Source organism: Dipodomys merriami, unplaced genomic scaffold, assembly GCF_024711535.1.
Source record: "Dipodomys merriami isolate MVZ:Mamm:240054 unplaced genomic scaffold, mDipMer1.0.p SCAF_125, whole genome shotgun sequence".
Taxonomy (NCBI): Eukaryota; Metazoa; Chordata; class Mammalia; order Rodentia; family Heteromyidae; genus Dipodomys; species Dipodomys merriami.
The window spans coordinates 104,039-128,961 of record NW_027202549.1 but is presented as its reverse complement, the minus strand read 5'-3'; the positions used below and the strand labels follow the sequence as shown (position 1 = coordinate 128,961).

Below are 24,923 nucleotides of genomic sequence, written 5' to 3'. Positions count from 1 at the left end.
AAATGCATCTTAACTTGGGGCTCTGCCACCTGCTGCCACCAGGTGGCTTTCCCTCAGTTTCTCTCTCTTGTTATCGTTTTCGTTTAAAACTCAAGGACAGGCCTTGGTGCTCTACTACCTGAACCATGACTCCAGCCCTGCTTTTTTTCCTTGCTGGTTATTTTAGAGATGGAGTCTCATGGATTTTTTCTTTTTCTCCCCCCCCCCCCCACCTGGGTTGCGATCCTACAGATCTCAGCTTTCCTGGCAGCTCTGGCTCATGGGGCCGGAGCTGGGAAGGTGGCTCAGTGGTAGAGTGTTTGCCTAGCATGCACGAAGTCCTGGGTTCGATTCTCCAGTACCACAGTCACAGAAAAAGCTGGAAGTGGTGCAGTGGCTCAAGTGGTAGAGCGCTAGCCTTGAGTGAAAAAAGCTCAGAGACAGGGCCCAGGGCCCCCCAGGACTGAGCAGAGGAAAGATGAAAGGGAAGTGTTTTCGTGCTGTGTCTGTTTAGTTATGGATTCAGGTGTTAAACTGGCAATATTGGGACTGGATGAACTTGGGGCCTTTTAAATATACATTAACCACATTATCAATTAGAATTGGCCTCTGTATTTTGGTGGAGGGGGGGGCTTGAACTCAGATTTTGGCTCAAGGCTGGTGCTCTACCACTTGAGCCACGGCGCCACTTCTGCCTTTTGCTGGTTTATTGGAGATATAAAGACACTTTTGGACTTTCCTACCCGGGACTGGAAGTGGGGTGCTCACCCCCTTAGGAAAGTGGGGTGCCTCCTCATCTCCCCCAGCCCAGCTCTAGGCCTCAGGCTTCCCTCCCAGCCCGCAGCCCTTTTCTAGAGCCTTCTCCAGGCTGGCTGGCCTTTTTCCTGGCTGTCTACTATTCCCCTCCTCCCCAGGCCTCTCCCGGGCCGGTGGCTTCCTCCAGGGGGGTAAGGGGGCCAGAAGGGGGGTTTGGGGTGCGGGGCCGGGGGTGCGGGCCGTTGGCTGTTGGCCGTTGGCCGTTGGGGTCGCGGGTGGAACGCGGGGCCCGGCCAGGCCGCGGCTCCTCTGGACCCCGAGACCCCCAGGGAGGAGGAGGAGGCCCAGTGGGGCGCCCCCCGCCCCCGCCAGGCCTCCAGGCCCAGGATCGAGGTTCCCCCCGCGCCCCAAGCCCGACCCAGGTGTGGGGTGCGGCCCCGGATCACCCCCTCCCGAGCCCCTGGGGCCCCCCAGGACGCCCCCTGACCCAGTCCCCTCTCCCCAGGGCCCGCGGGGTGTCCGCCGGAGGTACCCCGGTGTGGACGGCTGAGAAGCGGGGTCTGCAGGAGCAGAGGCGCAGGTGAGACCCGGGTTCCCTTTGGTGTTATGGTAGATTTGGGGCCAGGCCTGGGCCTCGAACCCGGGGCCTGGGCGCTGCCCCTTTTACCTTTTTTTATTTTTCTTTTTTGTGTTTGCTCTACCACTTGAGTCACAAATCCATGTCCAGCTTTTTGCTGCTTCACTGGACATCAAGAGTCCCACAGACCCTCCTGCCCGGGCTGCCTCTGAACCTTCACCCTCAGATCTCAGCCTCCTGAGCCCCCAGGATCCTAGGCGGGAGCCAACATTGCCTGGCACTTTCTTTTTATCTGTCCGTCCGTCCATCCATCCATCCATCCAATCATCCATCCATTCATCCATCCATCCATCCATCCAATCATCCATCCAATCATCCATCCATCCATCCATCCATCCATTCATCTATCCATCCATCCATCCATCCATCCATTCATCCATCCATCCATCCATCCATCCAACCATCCATCCATCCATCCATCCAACCATCCATTCATCTATCCATCCATCCATCCATCCATCCATCCATCCATTCATCCATCCATCCATCCATCCAACCATCCATCCATCCATCCATCCACCCATCCATCCATCCATCCATCCAATCATCCATCCATCCATTCATCCATTCATCCATCCATCCATCTAATCTATCTTTTTGGTCTATGTTTTTGGTACCTGGCTTGGGGCTTGAACTCAGGACCTTGTGGCTCTGCCTTGGCCTTTTCCAAGCTCAAGTCTGGTGCTCTCCCACTTGAGCCACACCTCCACTCCCCACTTTTGCTTGGCTCCCCAGAGATTGATTGGTCTTCCCAGGCTGGCCTCAAACCACCATCCTCCAGATCCCAGCCTCCAGAGCAGCCAGGATGACAGGTGTGAGCCCCCGCCCCAGCCCATGGCCAGTTTCCATTTGTTTCTTTTCCTGTCTTGCTTTTAGCGATGCTTCGGCCCCTTCCCTGCTCCCCCATGCCGGTGGACTCACACAGCTTCCTGGGAATTCAAGCCAACCGTCAGCCAGGCTGAGAGGCGGCTATGAAGGCTGAAATGGGAGAATGCTAAATCAGGCCACCTGTTCCTGGAGGAGAGCAAAGAGGGAGGGAGGGAGGGAGGGAGGGAGGGGGGAAGGGGATTGCACTCACCTCAGGTGGAGTTACTTCTAGAACCGCGTACCTCACGCACCAGGGCACTGCAAGAGTCCTGGGGCAGACACGAAAGGTTCCAGATTCAAATCCATCAGCAGTGTTGCTCATGCCCCCGGGTGCCAGGCTTCGCTGGCTTTTCCTTCTGTGGTATCAATATTCCCACACCCGTTTCCCCTGTTTGAAATGGAGAATGTGAAAACAACACAAAGTTAATAATCATCACACACAAGAAAGGTAATCTTCACATCCTTGGCAAACCAATCAGGCCCGGCCGCCAGACAAGGAGAAAAAGCCCCGAAATAAAAACAAACACAAAAACCACAAAAGAGAGAAAAAGAGAAATCCAAGAACCAAGTTTCTTAGGGAAATTCACTCTTGCTCAAGAGACGTTTTGTTGTTTTTTTGTTTTTGTTTTTTTTAAATGATTATTTCCTCTCTCTCACCCTCTGATGGTTCACTAGTGGACAAAAAGTCTTGCTTTGTTTTATTTTTATTTGTTTGTGTTCCTCTAGCGAGCTCCCAGGGGTGATTGGAGTAACTTCAGAAAACCGGGCGGGGAAGAATGAAAGGAGACCAGGGCGGAAAGCCCCCCCCCTCTGCTAATTGCATCTTATGCCTATGCAGCTCATTTACATATTTGTGAATGACCTCACTGGCTAACTACCCCGCCCACCACCCTTCCCTCCTTCCTCCCTCCCCAGGAGATGCCCAGGGGCCCAGTCATTCCAGGCTGGGCAAACTTCCAAAGTGTTTGTGTCAAGTCCTTGGTCCTGTGGCTTGTAGCCCTAGGATTCACCGTTGGTTTTTTTTTGGTATATATTGGTGAGCAGTGAAATGATTTTTACACCTGATTCTTCTTTTGGGAAATACATATATATATATATATTGGTGCTGGTCCTGAGCTATTTATTTGCCCGTTCAAGGGAGATGAATCTCACTCACAGACTGTTCGGTCTGGGCCAGCAGTTTGGAGTCTGGAGACACGTGGCTCTCAGTACCTGGTATGGCTATGCCAGTCCGTTCACTGAAGGCTGAGTAACATAAGCAAATCAGCCAGCTTTTCCCTCCCCGGGGAGAGGCAGACATCTGGCCAATCAAGACCAGTTGCTTCGATCATTTTTCTTTTCCTGGCAAATGAAGCCTTTGTTGTCTTGGCTCATCTTTTTTTTCTTCTCGAATAGATCTCACCATCAGATCAAAGAAAGTCAGCCACGGCTCTTGTATTTTCCTTTATCTTTTAGAGCTTTTCTCTAAAAGTGACAAATCATCCCCCCCCCAAAAAAAAAAAAAACAACCCACCCCACTGTGACACACGTGCCATGTATTTTCCTTCAATAAAGTTTTTCACATTATACATTTCCTGGGGAAACCGTGGGAATATTGTTGATATCCCACGGATGCCCAACTGTCTTCTGGCTCGCCTGTAGTTTGGCTTTGGATCTTCCCACGCGCGTGCTTGGTTTGTACACGTGGATCTTGGATTCCAAGTAGAGCCCGGAGCAGACAGTGCACACGCATGGCTTGGGTTTGAATTGTCGAGAGCCTAACATGTCTCGTTAAGACATTCTTCCAACTTACGTTGCAATGTCGGGTAGTTATTTTTTCTTTCCATTTGCTATTCTTGTCTTACTGCGTTGTCTACTAACGTTCATTCTTGAGCTTAAAGGCAGTGGCCGGGAGGGTGGGTGTCCTATGTATCTTGTTTCTGATTTTAGAGGAAAGGCATCTAGAATTTTTCACTCCAGCATAGAAGGATCTTGTTTTTTAGCCGCTCCCCCTGCCATAAATTTCATTTCTTTTGCTCGCAGGTGTGTGTGTGTATGTAGAAACTTGACAGGTCCTTTGCACGCGCACACACACACACACCCTAAATTCTAGATCCTTCAGGCCTGGGCCTACAGATCTAGATAGCTGGAAATGTTTGTCTTTTACGGATTGAGTCAGAAAAAGTCCAGAGAGAGAATCTCAGCACAGGTCAGTTTTCTGGGCCTTTCCAAGCTGTGTCCTTCACAACCACAAACCCAGAGCTGTTCCTATGTTAACAGGAGGTTCGCGTTCCTTTTCCCTGTCCTAACTTTATTCTCCGCCCCCCAAGTGAAGTGTGCCATCTTCCTCCTTTGTGGCTCTCTTCTTATTTGTGTTACAATTCTTTTATGGTGGAATCAAATGATAAACCCTGCTGTTAATTAATCCGTCCACATTGGGGAATTCTTGAATCGACAGATCCACAAGAACAAGAAAAAATTCAGAAAATTCTTGGCCTTGGCTCTCTGATACCGATTTTTTTTCTTTCTTCCCATTCCGTTTTTTTTTATTCTTTCTTCTGTGAGAACTCCGCCATTTTTTTTTTTTTTCTTGTTTTTAATGTTTGGACTTTAGCATCTTTCTATCTTTTCTTTGGCTCTCCCCTCCTGTGGAGTTCAGGGCTGTTTCTGCCCTCCCCCCCCACCCCCCGTTGTGCACACTGAAAGTGAGAATTGGGGCTTTGGTTGTTGGTTTTTTCCTGTCATCTCTGCATCCTGAGAGAGGAAGAGGAGGAATCCTTCCTCATTGGTTTTGTTTTTGCCGAACAATATTGGAAGGGACCCAAAGGGAATTTTTCCCCCCCTCTTTTGGAAACAAATGTCAAATTCCTCAAGGCTCTTCACTTTTTTTTGTTGTTGTTGCAAATCCCAAATGGAAGGGGCTCGTGATACAGGATGGGAAAGAAATCCCGAGGGCCTTCACCAAGGTGGGGGGGACAAGAGAGCCATCCATCTGGGTATCTGATGATGGATATTGGTCATATTGGGCCACGTTTTGGTACCAGGGGAAACTGAGTCAAGCCCCACACCTTCCACCCCCAAAGTGAGGGGAGGGCATTTCTTAGGTCTCTGCTTTTCCAAGAAGTTGTAGAGGAAGGAGGAGGAGGCATTTTTGCTCAAGCTTTATTCTCCTTTGCAGAAAACAGCTGGAGAGGCAGGTGCACCCTTTTCTGTAGCCTGACCCTCACCTGGGGGGTCTCGTTGCCCTCAGCCCTGTCCCCACAGAATGGGGCTTCTCTTGGGCTCCTGTGGTGAGGGAGCCAGCTAGGACCCCCCAAGGTCAAATCCCACCCCTGTGCTAAGTAGGTGCTCAGCTAAGTATTTGTTGAATGAAGACGACTTCACTTTCTCGTGGCGACGTCTTGGTCCAGATTTGGCCCGGGAGGGGCGGCGCCAGGGGCTGCTGGGTGGATATTATGTGATGTGAAAAGAGGGTGTCCCTGCAGTACCCCAGCCCCCCCACCCAGCCTTGAAGAAAAGGTCTGGGTTTCTCAAGCGGCGTCCAGGTGAAGCCTCACGGGGGACAGGGAGGGGCTGCTGACAGGGTCTTGCTATGTAGTCCAGGCCAGCCTCCAGCCTCCAGCCTCCAGCCCTCAGCCTCTCTCCACGGCTGAGAGTACAGAAGGGTACCTAGAGGACCTGCCTGACCCCAAAACACAGGGCCGGAGCAGTTGGGCTAGCAGTAGAGAACAAGGGGTACAACTTAGATTTCTAAAGGGAATAGAAAAAAGTCTCCACAGGAATAATGCCACTCCAGGGGTGGGGACATCGAGCAATGCATGATGGGTGATATGATAAAGGCTTGGACTGTGTAGGCAACTTAGATGACTACAAGATTGGACTGGCCACCAAGCAGTATTGGCTTAAGACACAAAAGTCTCAAGAAAATGCCAACAGCCAAGACACTTGGACCAGTTGCTAAGATGGTTTTACTCAACGCCAGGGCATTGGCCCAAGAAAGATGAATTCACCTAGGCACGGATGAATTTTGGAAGTTTCCAGAAACAATGGCTTTGTGCAGGGACTGCTGATCAATGTCTGCCAGGAACTGGCAGCCCCGAAGGCAGAGCTGATGATCGTGGTTTGAAGCCAGGCCAGCAAACCTGAGCCCCTCACTTCGGATGAACCAGCAAAAAGCCAGCACAGAAACATGGTTCAAATAGTAGAGAGCCAGACTTGTGGCTTGTGTTTTAAAATAGCACATACTGGGTTATCACTGAAGCTGGGGTACCATGGTCTAGATTACAGGAAAGCATGGTTTATGTTGGTGTATGCCCTGACTGTATGGAACTGTCTTTTATGATGTATAGTTTTTCACAAAAATCACCTGACTTGTGGACAGGAATGGCAAAACCTGGGGGAAAGCAAGGAAGGGGTGACACAGCCCCCCAAAACAGAATGTACTTACCTTTCATATGAAAGGCTAACTGCTCTGTGTAAACCTAATAAAACGACATTTTAAAAGCCGTTTTAAGTATTTAAATACTAGCAGTTTTGTGTTAGAACGGGGACCTGCACACTCACCGAGCCACATTCCCAGTCCTGTATCCCCCATGTTAATTCCAAGTGCAGATGCGCTTCGCCCTATTTGTACCAGCCAATCACAAGCTGATGGGGAACCTGAGCTCAGCCAATGGGAGCCCTGGAAAGCAGGGTTGGCAGGCTAGGTATAAATAGGAGCCCGGCCCGGCCCTGGGGCACAGCTCCAGGCTGGCGAGAGGGAAGTGGCGCTCCGCCCGCCCCGTGCGTGGCGCATCTCTACCAGTGCAAGAACCATCGAGAGCGCTTTTAGAAATCCGTATTTATTGCATCCCCTTTCTCTTCACCTTCCCCAAGTGCGCAAGCAGTGCATTCAGGACCACTCGGGAGTGGTCCCCACCCACTCCGTGGCCTGGGCCGTGGGTGCTGCTGACCAATCTTCCGTGGCGGGCTGGGCGCTCCAATCCTCTGCGGAGAAACCACAAAAACCCCGTCAGCCCTGGGGATGGATGAGGACTTTTGGCCAGAATCTGATGTATTAATAAGCCCCCAGCGCCGCGGCCAGGTCGCACAGCGCATGCCTGCAATCCCGGCGTTGTCAGGAGGCTGCGGGCTGAGGACCTCATTTCTATCAGCTATTGCAGGAAGAAACCCCAATCTCCCATGAAGCAGTAAAAACGCGGGAGAGAGGTAGGGGCGTGCACGTACCGGTGGGGAACTGCTGGATGGGCACGGAGGGCACCTGCACCCCCTCGGACCAGTCGGCCACCTCGGGCTGTGTGGCTGTGAACTCGGGCGCCGGCGCGGTCCACTCGCCCTGGAACTCCTCCTTGGTGACGGCCTTCTCGGCCGCGGCCTGCTCCTCCTTCTCAATCTGTGATTGGACACGGAGGGGGGGGAGGGGGCAGTCAGGAAGGGGGAGGGGGGATGGGGGGCAGGGGAGGACACATGGGGCCCGAGACCATGCTCACCTCCTCGGGGTCCCGGTAGAAATAGAGGTCCGGCATGACCTCCCATGGGTGCTCGCGGGAGATGGTGCCGCGCATGCGCAGGACTTCCCGGGCCAGCATCCACCACATGAGACCCACGGAGTGCGCGCCCTGCAGAGGGACCGGGGAGCGGTTGGGTCCCCAGACACAGCCCGGTTACCCGCTCACTTGGGAAGGAGGCACATAGCAACAATGAGGCAGAAGCCAGTCATTCCGGCTACTCAGGAGGCTGAGATCCAGGGGATTGTAGCTCGAGGCCAGCCCAGGCAGGAATGTCCATGAAGCTTGTCTCTCCAATGAACCACCAGAAAACCAGAAGTGGCGCCATTTTGTTTTGCTCAAAGGGCCCAAGCCCCAGCCCTAAGCACACAGAGCTCAGGGACAGCGCCCAGGCCGAGTTTAAGCGCAGGCAGAACAAAAGCAAAGCCTACATGGAAATCGCGATACCCCCCAAAGCAGACAATCCCTTCCAACAGGAAGCATCAGAACCTGTAGCAAGGACTACTAGCAAGCGCCGTCCACGGAGGAGGACGGATGCTAGCGAACGCCTCGCCCCTCGTGTGGCACACTACCTACACTTGAGAACCCCTGGGTCACACAGCGGCCCTGGTTCCAAGCTCTAACAATGTGCGTGGGGGCTGGCTGGGCGGGGGAGGGGAGCAGAGAAGGAGGGAGGGATCCCGCTACCTTGTTGTTGCACGGGATGGCGATGTCCACGTAGCGCAGTGGGGAGTCGGTGTTGCACAGCGCGATGGTGGGCAGGTTGACGTAGGACGCCTCGGTGAGCGGCTGGTGGTCCGCCCGGGGGTCCGTCACCACCAGCAGGCGGGGCTCGCGGAAGGCCGCCTGGATCTGGTTGGTGAAGGTTCCGGGGGTGAAGCGGCCGGCGATCGGGGTGGCGCCCGTGGCGGCCGCAAACTTCAGCACCGCACGCTGCACAGAATCAAAAGCAGACCTTCAGCCCCTGTATCTCCATCCTGTAAACGGGGCTCCCAGGACCTGACCTCACAACCTGGGGACTTCACGCTCTCCCCGTCCCGCCAACTGCCCAAGCTCCACGTGGGGCATTGTGGGTAGTTAGCCAGAGACCAGCCCAACAGCTTCCCAACAGTCCACCTTAGACCTCCCTCTCTCTCCTGGGCAGACACCAGTAGCGCATGCCTGTAATCCCAGCCACTCAGGAGATGAAGCCCTGAAGATCAGAGCCCCAGCCTGGAGCCATGTAAGCAGCTCAGGACAGTCCCCAGCTCTTCCTCTGCCCTTTACCCTCCCCCTCCCCCGCCCCCCGGTGGTGGCACCTGTCCGGTGTTGCGGGAGGAGATGACGCTCACGTCCGCGGGGTTCTCGATGGCCACAATGGCGCGTGCGGCCAGCAGCAGCTTCTCCCATGTCCGCTTCAGGTTAATGATGTAGATGCCTGCAGGGGGGGGGGCGGGGAAGGTGAGTATGCGAGCCCCCTCCCTACCACCACCCCCAGTTTTCTAGAAAGTTCACATGTGCTGTAGCAGGAGACACTATCACCGCCAGTCACAGAGCGGAGCTCTCGTGGGGTCAGCGAGAGTCCTGCGTTGCTGTGGCACACCTCCGACACCCGGGGTTCCCCGGCCAGGCTGGCCTCCGCCAGGCTTTAACAGTGTGCCACCGTGCCGCCTCCCCGCCCCCACCCGAGCCCCGCCCCCAGGCCCACCGGCCAATCAAGTCTCTCCCATCCTTTTGCACCTGAGCCCCGCCTCCAATCCCACTGTCTAATCAGAGCAGGCTCCAAGAATCACAGCATCCAGTGAGCAGGACACTTGTCCCAACTGTCAGGAGGCTGCGATCTGAGGAGCAGGATTTGAGGCCAGTCGGGCAGAATAGTCCAGAAGACTATCACTGGTGCTGTGGCGCAGAGAGCACTAGCCTTGAGTTATGGAGCCCAGGGATAGCGCGGGGGGGGGGGGGGGGGTGGGTGGGTGGGTGGGTGTGGGGACACGCACCGTCGGTCTTCCTTTTGTAGATGTACTGCTCCATCTGGAAGTCCAGGTTGGTGGCGCCCAGGTGCGTGCCCGCCGCCAGGAACTTGAGCACGTCCTCCTCCTTCATCTGCAGGACATCCAGGGCTCCGGACATCGTGTTAGTTTCCCTGGGAAGTTACGATGGGAATCTGGAAGAAAAGATGCCCAAAGGTTATGCTGAGTGCTAGCTTCGTAGAAAGTCTGAAGTCAGGCATCGTGGCCCACACCTGTAGCCCCAGCCACCTAGGAGGAGGAGGATCTGAGGATCAAGGTTGTAAAAAGTCAGCCAGGGCAAGTTAGAACCCAAGAGACTCCTGCCCAATGGGCCATCCAAAAGCCAGAAGTGGAGCTGCGGTTGCAATGTGGGTGAAGCGCTGAGCACCGAAGCTCAGGACAGCGCAGACCCTCAGCTCAGATCCCCAAAGCGGGACAAAAACACAAACACAACCTCAGCCACTCCACACATGCGCACGAGTGTTTACATTATCATAGTCAGGACGTAAGACATTGGAAAATCCACGTGCACTGCTGCTGCGCTCACCACAGCCGAGTTATGAACACATCCCAGATGACAAACAATGAATACATGATCACCACACACACACACACACACACACACATGTGGGGCTCGGAAGGTGGCTGAGTGGTAGAGTACTTGGGTGCACGATGCTGGATTCCTCAGGACCCACCACCCACATCAAGAGGCCTAAGTGGCACTGTGGCTCTAGTGGTAGAGCACCACTTTTGAGCAAAAAAAGGTCAGATCAGGAACAGTGCCCAGGCCCTGAGTTCAAGAACCAAGACAGGCAAAAAGTAAAAAGAACGAATCCTGGTGAAGGTGTTATACTGGAATTTGGGGACCCCCCAGAGACCACAATCAAGCACGGTAACCGGTGATGCTAAGATGCCCTGAGCATAGAATCAGCACAGTTTTTATAGTATTGAACAAAACTTTAAGGAACTTTTACATAAGAAATTACATGATTGGTTAACATTTAAAGCAAGCTAAGCTGGGCAAATATGATTGGTTGACCTTTACAGAAAAATGTCCTTGGTCCATAGCTTGTTCGAAAACGGTAATGAGTCACACCTGGACCAACAAAATGCAGGGCACGTCTTGCCTTGGGCTCTGATGAACTGGCTTGGTTTAGAAACTCTTAGTCCTAGGTGGCTGGGGGCAACACCATTTGGGGGCAAACACCTGCCTTAAGCAAACGTCATCTCACAGAACTGAGATGGAGTGTTGAACAAAAATGGAGTGGCTTAGGTTTCTGAAAACATTAGATTTCTTCCCTAGGGCCTTCCTGCCTGGGCCTCCAGGAGGGGCGTTGCAGTTGTGGGGATGATTCTGAGGACTTTGTGCCCTTGGTCAGGGCCGTAAACCCTTTGAAGTCTTTTAAAAATCATACAAAAACCGTAAAATCATCTAGCACAAAGCAATTCGCACAGAAGCAAAAATGAGCGGTTAGTAATCATAACTTCTCATTTCTATTACGTTAAGCATTAATCTTACTTCCTGCCTTTTAATAAATTCATTCAGGGGGTGCTTGCCTACTTTGATGAGGGCCAGTCCAGTTTTCTGCCTCTTTCACTCCACTCCTCGAGGGTTTAGCAGAGTTTTTAGTAAGCAAAGGTACAGAAAATGGCTGCTAGGTGCTGGCTATGTGTTTTTACGTTCTTCAAAGGTAAGCCAGAAGCTGTACAAAGCACTCCTGCCTCTAATCGAGACAACAGGATACCTTCCAGACCTGAAGAACCTGCACCCACGTGGTGGGGGGGGCGCCACCCCAGTCATGAAGCGGACCCCCAACAGAACCAGCCAGCAGAGAAACCCAGGAGCCGAGTCCCATCGGCGTGAACACCAGCCAGGGGGCACAGGGAACGGAGGCCGGGGAGCACAAGCCTGCTTCGGGGTTTCTTCTCCCCGCTTTCTGGCTCAAAAATGCCAACAAAACGATCCCCTGCAGGCCCTGGAGGGCTCGAGTGGGAAACACCACCCGAGATGAAGCCGATGGCGGAGCGCGAGGCCTGGAGCGCGCGGGAGCCCAGGGCTGGGGCCGCGGGGGTCATAGAGGAGCTCGCGCCCTTCGCGCCTGCGCAGTGCGGGCCGGGCACGTGCAGGCCGCGCTCCCCGCGGCGGCCGGGCCCCTCCACCGCACCACCCTGACTCCTGCACGCTGGGAGTCAGCGGAGCCGCGGGGAGGGGAACGGAAGCGTCACGGAGGAAGAAAAGCAAACTACACACTCACCCAGAACAACGCCGTATGGAGCCCGGGCCGCGGAGCGCGGAAAGGACTGGCGGCCGGAAGTGACGCCAATAAATAGCCCGGCTCCAGCCAATCAGAGGCGACGGTCGTGAGGCGGAGGCGGGCCAGAGGGGGTGGAAGTCGCCTGGATGGGTGTTTCCACTTCCGGCAGTCTGGGCTTCCCGCGCATGCGCCGTGGCAGTCCTCGCGTCTCAGCCCACTGGCTCACTGGCCAATGAGAAAGCGAGTTGAACGCGAGACGGGCGAGGAGGCCAGAGGGGGCCATTTGCCTGGCCCCGCGCATGCGCAGACGGATTCCTCGCGTTTGTGAGCCGGTCTCATCGGTTTGGCGTAGCGGCCAATGAGAAGGCGAGGTGAGCTGAGCTGAAAGAAGGCGGGACCAGAGTTGGTGCGGTACCCGGATGAGGCGCTCGCGGAGCAGGAGGCGAGGCGGGAAGGGAAGGGGCGGGGGGAGCGCGCGGGGAGCACGGTGCGCATGCGCAGACTCCCTGGCTCGCTGGGGGGGGAGAGCGCGCGGGGAGCACGGTGCGCATGCGCAGACTCCCTGGCTCGCTGGCCACCTGTGAGCGCTGGGCGGCATCCGGCCTTTGCTCCACTGCTGGGCCTCGAGCTCAGGCCCTGCGCCGCTCTCCCCCGTCGTGTGTGTGTGTGTGTGTGTGTGTGTGTGCTCCCGACTGGTGCTTTACAACTTGAACCATGGCCCCATCCTGCCTTTTTGGTGCTTCATGCTCATGGACTTTCCTGCCGGGGGGGCTCGCTTTAAACCACGATCCTCCAGATCTCAGCCTCCTCCTGCTGGCTTTGGAGCTTTTAGCACATAGATCTCACCCCTGAGAGTGGAATCGCTTTCAAGAAACGTCTAGAAAGTGCAGGCAAGCCGGTGTGGAGGGGTGGAGTGGACCTCGAGAAGTTTCTGTGAGCATCACCAGTGTGTTTCTAAATGGCAGGAGCCCAGGTCAAAGCTACGTAAACACAATACGTAATTGAAGAGACTTGAGAAGCCGGGGCATGCGCACCTGCCATCCTGGCTTATTCATGAGGCCAAGATCTGAGGCTCACAGTTCAAAGCCAGCCTAGGCAGCCAAGGTGAGGATGTTTTTATGTCGGGATTAGCCAGCAAAAAGCTATGAGCCCAGGCATGGTGTGAGCGGTATAGCGCCAACCTTACGCAAAAAAAAAAGAAACGCTAAAGTGTGAGGCTCTACATGTAAGCCCTAGTACTGGCATGAAATTTAAAAAGTGGCCAAGAAAAGACGGAATTGTACACTTGACATAAGTGAACTGTGTGTCACCAAAGAAAAAAAAAAAACAAACCCAAAACAAAAATACACACAGAAAGGCTATGTGGGCGCTGGGGGCTCAGGAGGCTGGGATCTGAGGATCCTGATTGGAGGCTGGGCTCGGGTGGTCCAGGGCCCGCCGTGAGCGTGGAAGCTGAAGGGCAGCGCCTGGGGTCTGGGTTCAAGCCCTTAGCCCCAACACCCAACACGAGACTGTTGGCTGGGGCTGGGAAGGTGGCTCGGTGGTAGAGCGCTCCCCCACGCATGAGGCCCTGCGTTCGATTCCTCAGCAACATGTACACAGAAAAAGCCAGAAGTGGCGCTGTGGCTCAAGTGGTAGAGCACCAGCCTGGAGCTGAAGAGCTGAGGGACAGCGCCTAGGCCCAGGGTTCGGGCCCCACAACAGGCAAGACATAAACTAAAGACTGTGGGGAGTATTTGACATCAAATCGCCTGGATGGTGCAAACGTCCGTGTCCTTCTTCCCGCGTGGAGGGGGAGGGGGGGGATCGCCATTGAGCTTCGCAGCACAGCTTTCGTGATGAACACTGCTTTATTCATTGGGAGGAAAAACACGAAAGAAAATGCCAGAAATACCCGAGGGGGCTCCCCGCGAGGAGAGGCCCGGCCCGGCCCGGGCAAGAACGACGGGGATGAGGACGGCTAACGGCAAAACGCTCATGATTCTTTGGCTGCGGGGCGAGGGAGGGAGGGGGCCGGCCCCTGCGTCGTCCTGCGTCCCCCGCGGCCCAGGGAAGCCTCGGGAGGCTCCTGGCCGGGGGTCTCCCGGGGGAGGCCCGGGGCCTGCGCGGGGCCGGCCGGCGCGGCTGCCCCTCCGTCCGGGGATGGAAGGTTCCGGTGAGAGCTTGGGGGCCCGTGCGGTCAGGACGAGAGGCCCACCCGGCCCATCAGCTCCTCGTACACGGCCCAGGCCAGCGCGGCCATCAGCGTCCTGCGCAGCACGCGGGGCACCGCGCCGTGGAAGAAGCCGCGCAGCCCGTGCGCCTGCGGGACGGGACGGGACGGGGCCGGGGGTGGAGGCCGGCCCGGGGCAGGAGAGGCGGGGACCTCACCCCCCCGGGCACCCCCGCCCCGGGAGCCCCCCCCCCGCACCCCCGCCCCGGGAGCCCCCCCCCCGCACCCCCGCCCCGGGAGCCCCCCCCCGCACCCCCGCCCCGGGAGCCCCCCCCCGCACCCCCGCCCCGGGAGCCCCCCCCCGCACCCCCGCCCCGGGCCCCCCCCCCCGCACCCCCGCCCCGGGAGCCCCCCCCCCGCACCCCCGCCCCGGGAGCCCCCCCCCGCACCCCCGCCCCGGGAGCCCCCCCCCGCACCCCCGCCCCGGGAGCCCCCCCCCCGCACCCCCGCCCCGGGAGCCCCCGCCTCACCTTGAGGATGAGCGCGGCCGCCTGGCGCACCCCCTGGGGCCGGCCGGGCCGCAGCTGCACGTGCGTCTTCACCACGTCGGCCGGCTGCGTGGCCAGCGACGCCAGCGCGCCCGCCACCAGCCCGCAGCCGAAGTTCACCGCGGGCGCCGGCGCCGCATCCCGCCGCCCTGCGCGGGGACCCGCGGACGGGCGGACGGACAGAGGGAGAGGGGGACAGGCGGACAGACGGACAGACTGAGTCCCGGGGATCGCTGGTGGAGGACTGGCCCGCACCTGCCCCGCCCCGGCCCGCACCTGCCCCGCCCCGGCCTGCACCTGCCCCGCCCTGGCCCGCACCTGTCCAGCCCTGGCCCGCACCTGTCCAGCCCCGGCCCGCACCTGCCCCGCCCTGGCCCGCACCTGTCCAGCCCTGGCCTGCACCTGTCCAGCCCCGGCCCGCACCTGCCCCGCCCTGGCCCGCACCTGTCCAGCCCTGGCCTGCACCTGTCCAGCCCCGGCCCGCACCTGCCCCGCCCTGGCCCGCCCCGCCCCGCCCCGGCCCGCACCCGCCCCGCCCCGCCCTGGCCTGCACCTGGCCCGCCCCGGCCCGCACCCGCCCCGCCCCGCCCTGGCCCGCACCCGCCCCGCCCCGCCCTGGCCTGCCCCGCCCTGCCCTGGCCCGCACCCGCCCCGCCCCGGCCCTCACTGTCCCGCCCTGGCCTGCACCTGCCCCGCCCTGGCCTGCACCTGCCCCGCCCTGGCCTGCACCTGCCCCGCCCTGGCCTGCACCTGCCCCGCCCTGGCCCACCCCCGCCCCGGCCCGCCCCCGCCCCGCCCTGGCCCGCACCTGTCCCGCGCAGCACCAGGCCCCGGGTCTGGCGGTAAAACATCAGGTAGATGCCGGAGAAGGGCGCGTCGCGCAGCAGCGTGGCCGTGAGGCCGCGGAAGAGGCCGCGGCCGCCCTCGGCGCGGTGGATGCTCCTCAGGGCGGCGGGCACGCTGCGGTAGCCGAACTGGCCGCTCTGCGGGGAGGGGCGGGGGGAGCCGGGGAGGGGCGGGGGTAAGGGGGGCCCAGAGCCAGTCAGGGCGGCCGATCCCCTCCCGGCCCCGCCCCCAGCTCCTCCGGCCCCGCCCCATCCCCAGGCCCCGCCCCCACGGTCCCCCGCCCCGCCCCCATGCCCCGCCCCGCGCTCCCTGGCCCCGCCCCGCGCTCCCTGGCCCCCGTCCCGAGGCCCCGCCCTGCGCTCCCCAGCCCCGCCCCGCCCTCCCCCGCCCCGCCCCGCGTTCCCCGGCCCTGCCCCCCGTCCCCAGGCCCCGCCCCGCCCTCCCCAGGCCCCGCCCCGCGTTCCCCGGCACCGCCCTCCCCAGGCCCCGCCCCGCCCTCCCCAGGCCCCGCCCCGCGCTCCCCGGCCCCGCCCCCCGGCCCCAGGCCCCGCCCCGCGCTCCCTGGCCCCGGCTCACCTCGAAGCGCGTCTTGACCACGGTGACCGGCAGGGTGCACAGGCCGGCCAGGGAGCGCGCGCTGGCGCCCAGCAGCAGCGCCTGCAGCGGGGAGGGCGGGCCGCGCAGCCGCCGCTCCAGGGAGTGCAGGGCACAGAAGTAGATGCCCACGCCGGGCACGCACCGCAGCACCGACTGGGGAGACACCGGGGGTCACCGCGCGGGTGAGGCCGGGCCAGGGCCGGGGCCAGGCAGAGGACCGCCCGCCAGCCCAGAGAGGAGCGGGCAGCAGGAGGCGGGGGAGAGGGAGCAGGCGGGCGGCGGCTCACCGGGGCCAGGCCTCTCCACAGGCCGCGCAGGCGCTCAGCACGCACCACGTCCACGCACACGGCCAGCATCCCCGCGCGCCGGCACCTGCGGGCGGACGCGGCGGCGGGCCGTCAGGGCGGCGCGGGCCCAGTCCCCAGCAGAACCCCGCGCCCCCCCCCCCGCCCGCCCGCGCGGAGGATCGCCCTGCACGGCCAGCCCGTGAGACTCCATAGGTGTGTAAGATGGATGACTCTAATCGTAAATTACATAGTCGTGTAATTTCAAAGGCGCAACTGCGTCAACTGCCCGCATGGGTTAACTGACATGGACTATGTTAAGATATATGCAACAGAAGATGTACGTGGTTGATCCTATGTGGCCACCCAGGTGGCCAGATCGTACGCATAGGACGAATAACACGTACTGTGTACCAGGCAACACGTGTAACACGTATTTATGCGCAGGTCTATATGTCGTGTTCTCGCGTACAGGACGTGTACTCCACACGGTACGTGTGGAATAAACGCTAGTGCATGTGAACACATAATACACCTAGCAGACATGAGCGTTCAGTACATATTCATTATGAACTTATATACGTAAAGTAAATCCTAAAACAGGTATTGGACAGGGCTTCCGGGGGCGGGGCCGGCCGGGGTGGGCGGGCCCTGGTTTCCGGGGGCGGGGCCAGCCGGGGTGGGCGGGGCCTGGTTTCCGGGGGCGGGGCCGGGCGGGGTGGGCGGGGCCGGCCGGGGTGGGCGGGCCCTGGTTTCCGGGGGCGGGGCCGGCCGGGCCCTGGTTTCCAGGGGCGGGGCTTGCCGGGGTGGGCGGGGCCGGCCGGGGTGGGCGGGGCCTACCCGGGGTGGGCCAGCTGCGGCGGCGTCTGCAGTCGCGTCTTCAGCAGGTCCAGCGGCTGCAGGAGCAGCGCGGAGCAGGTGCCGCTGACGGAGCCGCACAGGAAGGCCTTGATCGTGGGGTGCAGCTGCGGGGTGGGACAGGGGTCAGCGCCGCCGCTCCCGGGGCGCCGCCCCGCCGAAGGCCGCCCGCCCCGCCGGCTGCACGGTCTGCCGGGGCCAAGAGAAGACAGCGCTCATTTGCATACGTCAAGGCTGGGAAGGGACGTATGCTAATTGGACCTATGCTAATTGGAAGCCAAGGATCTACGGATCATTTGCATGCGTGCATTTACGGAAACGGGAGCTGTCCGCCCCGCAGCCCCGCCTCCCGCGGGCGCTGAGTACCGATGGGAGCGAACCCAAAGAACCCAAAGCCCTGGAAGCTCGGGAGGAGCGGGGCTCCCGGCCAGCCTGGGCAGCCAGGGCGGTGGGACTCCGATCCCCGATGAACCCGCACGCAGGACCGTTAGCCAGCCCCCGGGAGTCGCGCCCCGCCTCACCGGAGAGGGCCCCGCGTCCTCCGGGGCACGGCCTCCCTCCTCGGCGGGCAGGGCGGGCAGCTGGGCCCGGGACGCGGGGGTGGCCCCGGCCCGCGCCATCCCCGGGCACCTCCTCCGTGGGGCCGCCCAGTGCCGTCTGCCGGGCCTCCGGCGCGGACGCCGCCACCCTGGCCCGGCCGCTCCCCCCGGCCGCTCCTCCAATCTGCCGTTTCCAGCGCCCAGAGCCCTTATCACCCCAGGCCACAGCCCTGGGCCCCACCCTCCTCCTCCTCCTCCTCCTCCCCCCCCTCCACAGGCCCCCAGGCAACTCAAACCCAACCAGTCCTCAACAAAACCCCAGTCAGTAGCTCTCTTTCCCAGCCACAGACACACTCGGGGCTCCCCCTGCCTGCCCCGCCGGCCCCCCTCCAGCTGCCCTCGGACAGCCGTCCCCTGTGTCAGGGAACAATGAATGACAAACAACTCCCTGACCAATAAGGAATTTCGCTGGGTGCCGTGGCTCAGGCCCACGGCTCCAGACTTGGGAGGCTGAGATCTGAGGATCATGGCTCCAGGCCAGCCTGGGAATAAAAATGAGAAAGACTCAACTCCAATGAAGCACCTCCAAAAAGCTACAAAGTGGAGGGGTGAGCAGAAAAGCCAACTGAGCACGCGCGCGCGCGCGCGCGCGCGCGCGCACACACACACACACACACACACACACACACACACTAATGCAGTTGTTTTTTGCTGGCATTGGGGCGTGAACTTAGGACCTAGGAGCTGTCCCGGAGCTTTTTCATTCAACCTAGCAGCTCTACCACTCTAGCCACAGCTCCATTTCAGGATTTGGGCTGGCTCACTGGAGATCAGAGTCTCATGGACTTTCCTGCCCCAGCCTGGCTTTGAACCTCCACCCTTCAGGGCTGAGAGAGAAGGGTAAACACAATCGGAAAGCAAGACGCACGATCTCCGAGATATACCAGGAGCACGTAACTTAGCAAAATGGTCCCACAGACGACTCCTTAAAAAAAAAAGGGAGCCGGGCGCTGGTGGCTCACGCCTGTAATCCTAGCTACTCAGGAGGCTGAGATCTGAGGATCGCGGTTCAAAGCCAGCCCGGGCAGGAGAGACCGTGAGACTCCTATCTCCAATAAACCACCAGAAAACCGGAAATGGCGCTGTAGCTCAAGTGGTAGAGCGCTTGCCTTGAGCTGAAGAGCTGAGGGACAGCGCCCAGGCCCAGAGTTCAAGCCCCACGACCGACAAAAAAAAAAAAAAAAAAAAAAAAAAAGGGCTAAATCCATCCACATCTAGAATTTTTTAAAAAGGTCAGGGCCCGCCTCAAACGCCAGACACCTCTCCCCGCCCAACCCGCTCCAACCAATGGCTGCCAAGGCCACGCCCGCAAAACCAGCCACACCCCCGTCTCAACCAATGGCGGTCAAGGTCCCGCCCCCTCCAACCAATGGCTGCCAAGGTCCCGCCCGCCAAACAGCCACACCCCCGTTCCAACCAATGGCTGCCAAGGTCCCGCCCTCAAAACGAGACACACACCCTGGCTTGGACCAATCGCCATCGAGGGCCCCGCCCAGGTCTCACACACACACACACCCCAGAGTGAACCAATGGCCGTCCAGGACGCGCTTCCGGCGCCGCGGCGCCCCGCCCCGCCCCAACCAATGAGCTCTCAGGTCTCCCGGCATCCCGGCCGCGGGGGCGGGGCTCCGTCGCTAGGCAACGGCCGCGTCGACCTCGGCCCGCCCCGCCCGCCGCCCCGCGCTCGGCAGCTTCCGGTCCCGCCCCGCGGCTCCTCACCACGAGCGTCCCCACCGGGTCTCCGACATCCCGGGGCGGCGGCGGCGGCGGCGGCGGCGGCGGCAGCAGGGCCGGGCGCGGCTTGTGGATCATGGGCGCGGAGGCCCGCGGGCACTCGCGGCCCCCGGCGCGTCGGAGGGCGCGAGCCGCGGGCCCCGGCGACCGCAGAGGACGGCGAGCAGCGCGGCGACGCGCGGGACTCGGAACGCCGAGGCGGACACGCCCCCTGCGCGCCGGAAGTCCCCGCGACGTCACGCCCGGCGCCGGAACCCCGAGCAGCCGCCGCTCGTGGCGCGCGCACGGACGCCTTTCCACGACGCACGCGGCCCCGCCCATTCCCTGGCCCCGCCTCCCTCGGTCGCTAACGCGGCGGCGTCCGGTGGGCGTGGCAAGGCCGGTGGGCGTGGCGAAGCAGGGGGCGTGGTGAGGCCGGTGGGCGTGGCGAGGCCGGTGGGCGTGGCGATGGGGGCGGGGCCGGTGGGCGGAGCTCCTGGGTGAGCGGAGCTCCTGGGAGGCGTCGTCAGCGCCACCTGCCGGGCGGAGCCGGAACTGCATTGCTTTACTTGTATTTTTACTTTGTGTTTTAATCCACTTGGGTGAAAAACTGTCTGTGTCACAGGAAGAAGATTTCATTCTTTTATAGAGGAGCACCGGCCCCGTGGAGCTCCGAGGACATCGGCCTTGCCGTGTTCTGATGAGATCGATACCACAGACTGGCCCAGGCCCCGAGTTCAAATCCCAGGAAGAGCACAAAGACACACGCACTCTCAAAGCCTATTCATACTGGCGTTCTACACCTGGATGAGCGGACTCCGGCTGAAGTGCTAGTGAGTGATGGGAAATGGAGACCCTAGTGTGTCGTGGGGCCAGGCGCTGAGGCGCCCGCCTGTAATCCCAGTTCTTCAGAAGGCTGTGAATCTGGTTGAGCGCGGTTCACAGCCAGCCAGGGCAGGAAAGTGCATGAAGACTCATCTCCAAAAAGCCAGAAAAGGGGCTGGGGCAGGTGGCTCCGTGGTAGAGTGCTCGCCTTGCATGCATGAAGCCCTGGGTTCGATTCCTCAGCACCACAGACACAGAAAAAGCCAAAAGTGGCGCTGTGGCTCAAGGGGTAGAGCACCCAGCACACAGAGCCCAGGGACAGCGCTCAGGCCCCGAGTTCAAGCCCCAGGATTGACCAAACCCAAGAAAACACCAAAAAGAAAACCCACAAATAATAAAAGAAGTAAAGCATATGCATCATGAACAATAATCATTGCAAGGAAATGAGTTCATAAAGGGAATCAATGATCGCTACAAAGACATAATAAGGAAAGGAGTGAAATAAACACTAATCAGTAATAAGTGAAAAGCAAATACAGAATAAACCCGGCTCTGGGGGGCCCCGCCGCCCCTGCCTCCCTTTGGCTGCCCCCTCTTGCTAACTCAACCCCCCCAGCCCCAGGCCTCAGCTGAAGCTGCTCCCCACCAGCCTGCTTACAGGTGGCCTCCCGTGGGAGAGCTGGGACTGACAGGGGCCTGGGCCTGGGGCGCCCTCTCCTGGTGACGGTGGAGAATGGTCGTCACCGTCACTCACGGACTCCTGGTGAGAGCCCTAAGCTGGACACCAGCGGCTCAAGCCTGTCATCCCTGCTACCCAGGAGGCTGAGAGGTGGAGGATCATGGATGGAGGCCGGCCTGGGCAGGAAAAGTCCAGGAGACTCCGATCTCCAAGGAGCCACCTGAAAACTGGAAGTGGCGCTGTGGCTCAAGTGGTCGAGCACCAGCCTTGAGCTGAAGAGCTGAGGGACAGCGCCCAGGCCCAGAGTTCAAACCCCACCACCAATTATGTATATATATATATATGTGGGAGAGGTGAGTCTCTCGGACCTTCCTGCCTCGGGCTGGCTTTGACTCACGATCCTCCAGATCTCAGCCTCCCCAGTAGCTGCAGTGACAGGCCTGAGCCGCCCAAGACATGGCCAGCCTGGATTAAGAGAGGGAGCTACACATCTCAGCCACACCATCAAGCTTCCCACCCATCTCCAGGGCTGGGAGATCCAATCCCAGCCCTCCCTCCCGGCTTTCTTCCTGGGCTCAGTCCTGTCTGCAGCAGGCAGCAACCGAGCTGGCCCTCCCGGCAGTATCTAAAGATAGACACCCGCCCAAGCCTCACAGGAAGCCAGACGTGATTGGCTAATGGGCCGAATAAAGATGCTGTGGAGAGACAGAGATTCAATTCACTCCACGGTGAACTCTGAGCTGTGTCTGCCCAGACTGACAGGTGTGTGGCTCCTCTTCTTCCTCCTCCTCCAACTCCTCTTCCTCTTCGTGCCAGGTGGACACAGACACACCTGTGTGGGTGGTTTGGGGGCGGGGCTCAGGCTCCCCAGGCTGGAGGGGAGGGGAGGGAAGAGCGGGGAAGGTCCACAGATGTGTGTCCCAAAGCCAATCAACAGACTTCAGGCTCGGGCCTCCGCCTCTTCTTCCTCCAGGGGTGGGTGATGGAAAAGGGTTTTACAAGTACTGAGTATTAGAAGTACTATAGCCGGTGATCGGTGGCTCACCCTGTGTCATCCTAGCCACTCGGGAGGCTGAGATCCGGAGGATCGCGGTTGAAGGCCCAGCCCAAGGCAGGGACATCCATGAGATGCTTATCTTCCATGAAGCCCCAAGCCAAAAGGGAAGAAGATAAGGGAATACGAACTGGAGCAGTGGCTCCACACGGTAGAGCACCAGCCTTGAGCAGAGCCAAAAAAGTCAGGGAAGGCGCCCTGGTCTTGAGTTCAAGCCCCGGGACTGAATAATAATAATAATAATAATAATAGTGAGCCGGGCGCTGGTGGCTCACGCCTGACATCCTAGCTACTCAGGAGGCTGAGATCTGAGGATCATGGTTCAAAGCCAGCCTGGGCAGGAAAGTCTGTGAGACTCTGATCTCCAATAAACCACCAGAAAACTGGAAGTGGCGCTGTAGCTCAAGTGGTAGAGCGCTCGCCTTGAGCTGAAGAGCTGAGGGACAGCGCCCAGGCCCAGAGTTCAAGCCCCACGACCGACCAAAAAATAATAATAACAATAATAATGGTGATGCTGATGGTGGCATTTGGGAGATCTAGAAGGAGCTTCCCGTCTTCCTCCAAGCTTTTGAGCCCTCCAAGAATTTCCTCTTTCATTTTGCCAGGCCTGGGGGCTTGAACTCAGGACCTGGGCGCTGTCCTGGGGCTGCTTTTCCCTCAAGGCTGGCATTGGACCCACCTGAGCCACAGAGCCACGCTTGCTTTGGGTTGCTGGTTTCCCTGGGAGAGAGAAATCTAAGTCTTAATGGGGCCTTCCCTGTTTTGGAGTCAGCCGGCCTCCACCCGCGATCCTCCACACCTCAGCCTCCCGAGTAGCTGCGATGATAGAGCCTGATCCCTCATCCCTACCCCGTGGTTCTTCCTCTCCTGACCCCAGGTTTCCCAGCCCACCAGCTAAAACATGGCCACCTCCGAACCGGCCTACGACCTGGAGAACTTCGAGTACGACACATCGGCTGAAGCCTGCTCCCTGGAGGACGTGGTGGCCTTGGGGGCCATCTTCCTGCCGGTGTGGTACTCGCTGGTGTTCGCCGTGGGGCTGGTGGGGAACACGCTGGTGGTGCTGGCCGTGGGCTGTGGGCCTGGCAGACGGACACGCGGCGTGACCGACGTGTACCTGCTCAACCTGGCCCTGAGCGATCTGCTCTTCGTGGCCACGCTGCCCGTGTGGACACACTACGTGATCAGCCCCACAGGCCTGCCCCACGCCGCATGCGCGCTGGTCACCACGCTCTTCTTCGTGGGCTTCTTCGCGGGGGTCTTCTTCGTGACCCTCATCAGCGTGGATCGCTACGTGGCCATCGTGCGGCCAGCTGCGGCTCTGGGGGGACGATCGGCCTCCCATGGGGTGACCCGCAGTCTGGGGGTGTGGGGGGCCGCGCTGTTGGCCGCCGCCCCCCAGTTCATGTTCACAGGCCGCAGCCAGGACGAGTGCTTGGGCGTCTACCCTGCGTCCCTGCAGCTGGCCTGGCCCGTGCTGCGCGCCGTGGAAGCCACGCTGCTGGGCTTCGCGCTGCCCGCGCTGGTACTTACCTTCTGCTCGTGTCGCATCACGCGGGTGCTGTGCGTGGCCCGCGATCCCCGAAAAACCCGGGCCCTCCGCCTCGTGCTGCTGGTGGTGGTGGCCTTCTTGGTCTTCTGGACTCCTTATCAAGTGCTCCTGGTCCTGGACACGCTCAGGCTCTTTGGCTTCTTCCCCGATTGCACTGCCCGCCAGGAGCTGCGTTTGGCCCTCACCCTGGCCGAGACCCTAGCCTTCAGCCACTGCTGCCTGAACCCCATTATCTACACCTTCGCGGGGGACAGGTTCCGTGGCTATCTCCGCCAGCTGGCCAGGAAGTGGCTAGCAGGCTCCGATCCACCCCAATCCCCCAGGTCCGAGAGCATGCCTGGGGCCTCGCACACCCTGGACACGAGTGAAGGGAACAGGTCTGTCCTGCTCTAACCCCCCATCCTCCTCCCCCGGTGTCCCAGATCTCGAACTCAGGGCCTCTAGGCCTCCGGGCCTAGTGTGCTCACCCAACCCTGAGCTACGCTCTGCTTCTTGCCTGGTGTTTCCTCGCTGGTTTGTGGACCAGGAAAGAGGCCTGTGGAATGTCATGGACTGGCTCAGCCTCGCGCCGCGATCCTCCAGACTTCAGCCTCCTCCGAGGAGGCGAGACGCCGCTTCTGGCTTTTTCTGCTTACGTGGTGCTGAGGATTCGAACCCAGGGCCTCAGGCATGCAAGGCAAGCGCTCTACCACTGAGCCACCTTCCCAGCCCCGCGCATTGTATATGTGATGTACTATGCATGCATAAAACATATGAACATACGTGAACATGCGCTCGGCGTCTATTTCTGTCTTTTGTTGTGGGGCTGGGGGAGGCCGTGGGGGCCACGGGAGTGTGGGGGAATCCATGGGTCTTGGTGAGTTGTTCTTCAACACCTCTGAGGAGAAAAGACTTATTTTTGGAGGTTGAGTCATTTGGGGCCCGGATTCGAATCGATGGCTTAAAGCCCAAACCACAATTTGCTGATCCTTTTCCTTCTCCCCCTAGTAAAGGATTGGCGCCTGGGATCTGAGACCCGACTCGAGTCTCACGGGGGGGGGGGGGGGGGGGAGACGGGTTGAATATTCACCCTTGGCTTGCAGGGCACTGAGGTATACGCTTGTCATCCCGGCTACTCGGGAGGCTGAGATCCGGAGGATCGAGATTGGAGGCCAGCCCCTGGCAGGAAAGTCCGTGAGACTCTGATCTCCAATAAACTACTTAGAAAAAGCTGGAAGTGGTGCTGTGGCTCAAGGGGTAGAGCGCCAG

The 24,923-nt window shown here is 59.8% G+C and overlaps 3 protein-coding genes, 1 long non-coding RNA gene and 1 other non-coding gene across 5 annotated transcripts; 2 read left to right on the top strand and 3 right to left on the bottom strand.

Annotated features, from left to right (window-relative positions):
• The first annotated feature begins 1,069 nt into the window (after positions 1–1,069).
• LOC138823920 (uncharacterized) lies at positions 1,070–2,386 on the top strand. Its single transcript, XR_011370960.1, has 3 exons — positions 1,070–1,157; positions 1,241–1,315; positions 2,249–2,386. It is a non-coding gene; the product is annotated as an uncharacterized lncRNA (long non-coding RNA).
• A 4,657-nt stretch (positions 2,387–7,043) lies between these two features.
• Rpsa (ribosomal protein SA) lies at positions 7,044–12,073 on the bottom strand. The gene is made up of 7 exons (XM_070017474.1): positions 11,969–12,073; positions 9,702–9,868; positions 9,024–9,142; positions 8,413–8,658; positions 7,708–7,836; positions 7,445–7,610; positions 7,044–7,204 (listed from the first exon to the last, which is right to left on the bottom strand). Exons 2-7 carry the CDS (start codon positions 9,832–9,834, stop codon positions 7,110–7,112), a joined length of 888 nt encoding a protein of 295 aa, XP_069873575.1. The 5' UTR covers positions 9,835–9,868; positions 11,969–12,073; the 3' UTR covers positions 7,044–7,109.
• LOC138824101 (small nucleolar RNA SNORA62/SNORA6 family) lies at positions 9,223–9,367 on the bottom strand. The gene has a single exon (XR_011370991.1). It is a non-coding gene; the product is annotated as a small nucleolar RNA SNORA62/SNORA6 family (small nucleolar RNA).
• Positions 12,074–13,799: 1,726 nt separating the features above from the next.
• Slc25a38 (solute carrier family 25 member 38) lies at positions 13,800–19,794 on the bottom strand. Its single transcript, XM_070017473.1, has 7 exons — positions 19,572–19,794; positions 17,236–17,360; positions 16,399–16,483; positions 16,091–16,264; positions 15,477–15,651; positions 14,651–14,817; positions 13,800–14,270 (listed from the first exon to the last, which is right to left on the bottom strand). Exons 1-7 carry the CDS (start codon positions 19,662–19,664, stop codon positions 14,148–14,150), a joined length of 942 nt encoding a protein of 313 aa, XP_069873574.1. The 5' UTR covers positions 19,665–19,794; the 3' UTR covers positions 13,800–14,147.
• On the top strand, positions 19,781–24,436 carry Cx3cr1 (C-X3-C motif chemokine receptor 1). The gene is made up of 3 exons (XM_070017472.1): positions 19,781–19,994; positions 20,191–21,831; positions 23,001–24,436. Exon 3 carries the CDS (start codon positions 23,025–23,027, stop codon positions 24,066–24,068), a length of 1,044 nt encoding a protein of 347 aa, XP_069873573.1. The 5' UTR covers positions 19,781–19,994; positions 20,191–21,831; positions 23,001–23,024; the 3' UTR covers positions 24,069–24,436.
• Positions 24,437–24,923: the final 487 nt, after the last annotated feature.

Excerpts from the sequence above, each read along its gene's own strand:
- Slc25a38 (XM_070017473.1), bottom strand. The coding sequence starts at position 19,664 with ATGATCCACAAGCCGCGCCCGGCCCTGCTGCCGCCGCCGCCGCCGCCG. Across the intron at positions 17,361-19,571 it reads ACCCGGTGGGGACGCTCGTG|CTGCACCCCACGATCAAGGC; the intron begins GTGAGGAGCCGC and ends CCCACCCCGCAG. Across the intron at positions 16,484-17,235 it reads CCGCAGCTGGCCCACCCCGG|GTGCCGGCGCGCGGGGATGC; the intron begins GTAGGCCCCGCC and ends GTCCGCCCGCAG.
- Cx3cr1 (XM_070017472.1), top strand. The coding sequence starts at position 23,025 with ATGGCCACCTCCGAACCGGCCTACGACCTGGAGAACTTCGAGTACGAC.
- Rpsa (XM_070017474.1), bottom strand. The coding sequence starts at position 9,834 with ATGTCCGGAGCCCTGGATGTCCTGCAGATGAAGGAGGAGGACGTGCTC. Across the intron at positions 9,143-9,701 it reads CTACAAAAGGAAGACCGACG|GCATCTACATCATTAACCTG; the intron begins GTGCGTGTCCCC and ends CCCCCCCTGCAG. Across the intron at positions 7,205-7,444 it reads CATCCAGCAGTTCCCCACCG|AGGATTGGAGCGCCCAGCCC; the intron begins GTACGTGCACGC and ends GTTTCTCCGCAG.